This window comes from Myotis davidii, unplaced genomic scaffold (genome assembly GCF_000327345.1).
Source record: "Myotis davidii unplaced genomic scaffold, ASM32734v1 scaffold590, whole genome shotgun sequence".
NCBI lineage: Eukaryota > Metazoa > Chordata > Mammalia > Chiroptera > Vespertilionidae > Myotis > Myotis davidii.
Genome location: NW_006282381.1, coordinates 720021 through 722702, shown reverse-complemented (window position 1 = coordinate 722702; position 2682 = coordinate 720021). Strand labels below are relative to the sequence as shown.

General features: G+C 65.0%; 1 protein-coding gene across 1 annotated transcript in view; it reads left to right on the top strand.

Moving 5' to 3' along the window:
• Positions 1-2201, top strand: part of KIFC3 (kinesin family member C3) — a 31064-nt gene extending 28863 nt beyond the window's left edge. Inside the window, exons 17-19 of the mRNA XM_015558797.1 lie at positions 54-253; positions 487-595; positions 1555-2201. Coding sequence (XP_015414283.1) covers positions 54-253; positions 487-595; positions 1555-1580 — 335 coding nt within the window. The 3' untranslated portion in view covers positions 1581-2201. The remainder of the gene's footprint in view (positions 1-53; positions 254-486; positions 596-1554) is intronic.
• The last annotated feature ends 481 nt before the right edge of the window (positions 2202-2682 follow it).

Sequence of the window (2682 nt, the reverse complement as noted above, 5' to 3'; positions counted from 1 at the left end):
CCGGTTCCTTCGCTTGGGCCAGGGTCCCCTGGCCGTGAGCGCCCTCTGGTGAGCATGCTGCCCCTCGTTCTGTGGGGGCAGCTGCCTGGGGTGGGGAGTGAGCCCTCGTGTCCCCCAGGTGTCCCCCGTGGAGAAGAACACCAGCGAGACCCTCTACTCCCTCAAGTTTGCTGAGAGGGTGCGCTCTGTGGAGCTGGGCCCCGGGGCCCGCAGGGCGGAGCTGGGGTCCTGGTCCAGCCAAGAACACCTGGAGGTAGGGGGCTGGCTCAGGCCTGCGGGGGGCACTTCCGGTCAGGGGCCGGAGGGAGGGCCTGTTTTCAGGTCTTTCCCTGCGTTACCTCGTTTAACTCGCAATAACAAGCGTGGTGCCGTCACGGCAGCCATTTCCCAGACGCGGGAGCGGTGTCAGGAGGCTGGGAGGGGAGGGGAGCGTGGTGGAGGGGTGCAGGGAGCAAGGCCCCACCCACCTGCTCCCCCTGCCCACAGTGGGAGCCGGCCTGCCAGACGCCACCGGGCTCCACACGAGCCCATTCGGCCCCCGGCTCTGGGACCTCCAGCCGCCCAGGCTCCATCCGGAGGAGGCTGCAGCCCTCGGGTGAGCATTTAGGGGGCGTTTAGGGGGCGGGCGGTGGGTGGGGAGCCACCCCCACAGGCCAGTCACAGCCACGGCACTGCCCTTACCTAGACAGGCTTTTTAAAAACTTTCCTTTTTAAAAAAAGTTCCTGAAACTTCTCCAGAGCCTGTTTCACAGCCTTCCCTGGCCCTGTGTCCGTTTCACAGAGGGAAACGGAAGAGCCCCCTCCAAGGGCTCCGAGTGGGGTGGTGACTTGGGCCCTGGACATGAGTGTCCCTGGCCGGGCTGGCTGGGCTCCTGCAATGCCCCCGTCAGAGCAGGTCTGCGTCACCAGCCCTGACGGGCAGGGCTCACCGCACGTCCTAGATGAGGAGCGGGCCTGGCCAGAGGACTGGGATCCAGGCCTCCCGCCCGCAACTTGTCCCACTCACAGAAAGGCCCAGCCTAGTGGTTCTCAACCTTCCTAAGGCCGCGACCCTTTAGTACAGTTCCTCATGTTGTGGTGACCCCCAACCATAAAATTATTTTTGTTGCTACTTCATAACTGTAATTTTGCTACCATGATGAATCGTAATGTAATTATATTGTTTTCCGATGGTCTTAGGCGACCCCTGTGAAAGGGTCGTTTGACCCCCAAAGGGGTCGCGACCCACAGGTTGAGAACCGCTGGCCCAGCCAGTTCTTGGGGTACAAAGGCGGGGGCGGGGCGGTGGATCATGGGGGTCCCGGCCCGAGGCAAGCCCGCCAGTGAGATGCCTGTTGCTTTGATTTCAGCCTGAGGCTGGGGCTGCCGTCTCCAGGTGAGTGGGGGCCAGTGGCCCAGGGCTGCCCGCGCCTGACCTCGCCTTGGGTTGTAGGGCTGTGCCGGGGGCCTGCTGCTCAGGGCTGGGTCCGTCCTGCTGCCTGCTGTCTGTCTGTGTGCTTCTGCCTGGCTCCCTCCTGCCCTAAATGGAGGCTAACGAGGCCCCTCCCTCTGCAGGGAAGTCCAGGCCGCTGCCTGTGTGATGGACGCGTCCGCCCTGCCGAGCCAGGGGCAGGGTCTGGGTCCCGAGGCCTCACGGGCCTGCTCCCGCCTCGGCGCTGGGAGCCTGGGAGGCGGAGGCCAGAAAGGCGGCCCCTCTCGTGTCTCCCGAGAGGAGAAACATGTTCACAAGGAACCGGTGTCTCTCGGCTGTGCTCTTGGTGCAAACGACGTGGGCTGGAAGGGCAGCCCAGACCCTCAGGGGTCCCTCGCGGGGAGGGCGGCAGTGCCGGGAGGTGGCCCTCGCCTGGGCTGGCCCACCCCTCCCAGCCTGCAGGGCGCCCTCTGCGGTGGGTGGCTGTGCCCCGGGAGGCACAGGAACCGTGGGCCGGGCTGGGTGGTGGGCACCTGGGGGCAGTCCTCCGGGGCCCGCACCGGGCATGGGTAGTGTTGGTTGTGTACATAGCGCGGCCTGCCTGGCGGGCGGGTTATTTATGGCTGGCAGGAGGCCAGGGGGCGGGGACTCTGCTGCTCCCCCATCCGCCTGGCACCAGGCTCGCTCCTTGCTCACTGGCCTCCTGACATTGGCTCCTCTGAAAGCCTATTTAAGAACTTTTGGAAGCTTAGCCATTTTTAATATTAAAATAAAAGCCTTTTTACACATGTGTGGTCTGAAGAACAGGTCTTGTGAGCCCCAGGGGCAGAGTGTTGGCCGGTGCTGCTGGTGGGTCGCCCACAGCCCCACACCTGCCGGAGCAAGGGTCTTGTGGCCTGAACGTCCGCGACGGTAGGGCCGGTGCCCCCTCCCCTCGTCATGACTGACCCATCAACAGTGTTGTCACCTCCGGCTTACAGGCGGGGGACATGCAGGCTCCTCATGGGTTGGCTCGGCACAACCGCGGCTGGGCCCTGGCCTTGTCCGAGTGAGCGAGCTGGCCACAGGTGAGCGCCCTCCCCCACCCCCCGCCATGGGGTGTGTGGGCCTAAATTTGGTCCCAGCCTGAGGGAGCCTGTGCTCAGTGGGGTCCTCCCTCCGATTGGGGCTGAACCCACTGGGTCGGGCCGCTTGTCCTGGCCACCAGCACTGGGGGTGCAGCAGGGAGTGAGGTGTTCAGAGCCCTCGGGAGGAGGGGGGACGGCTGGTCC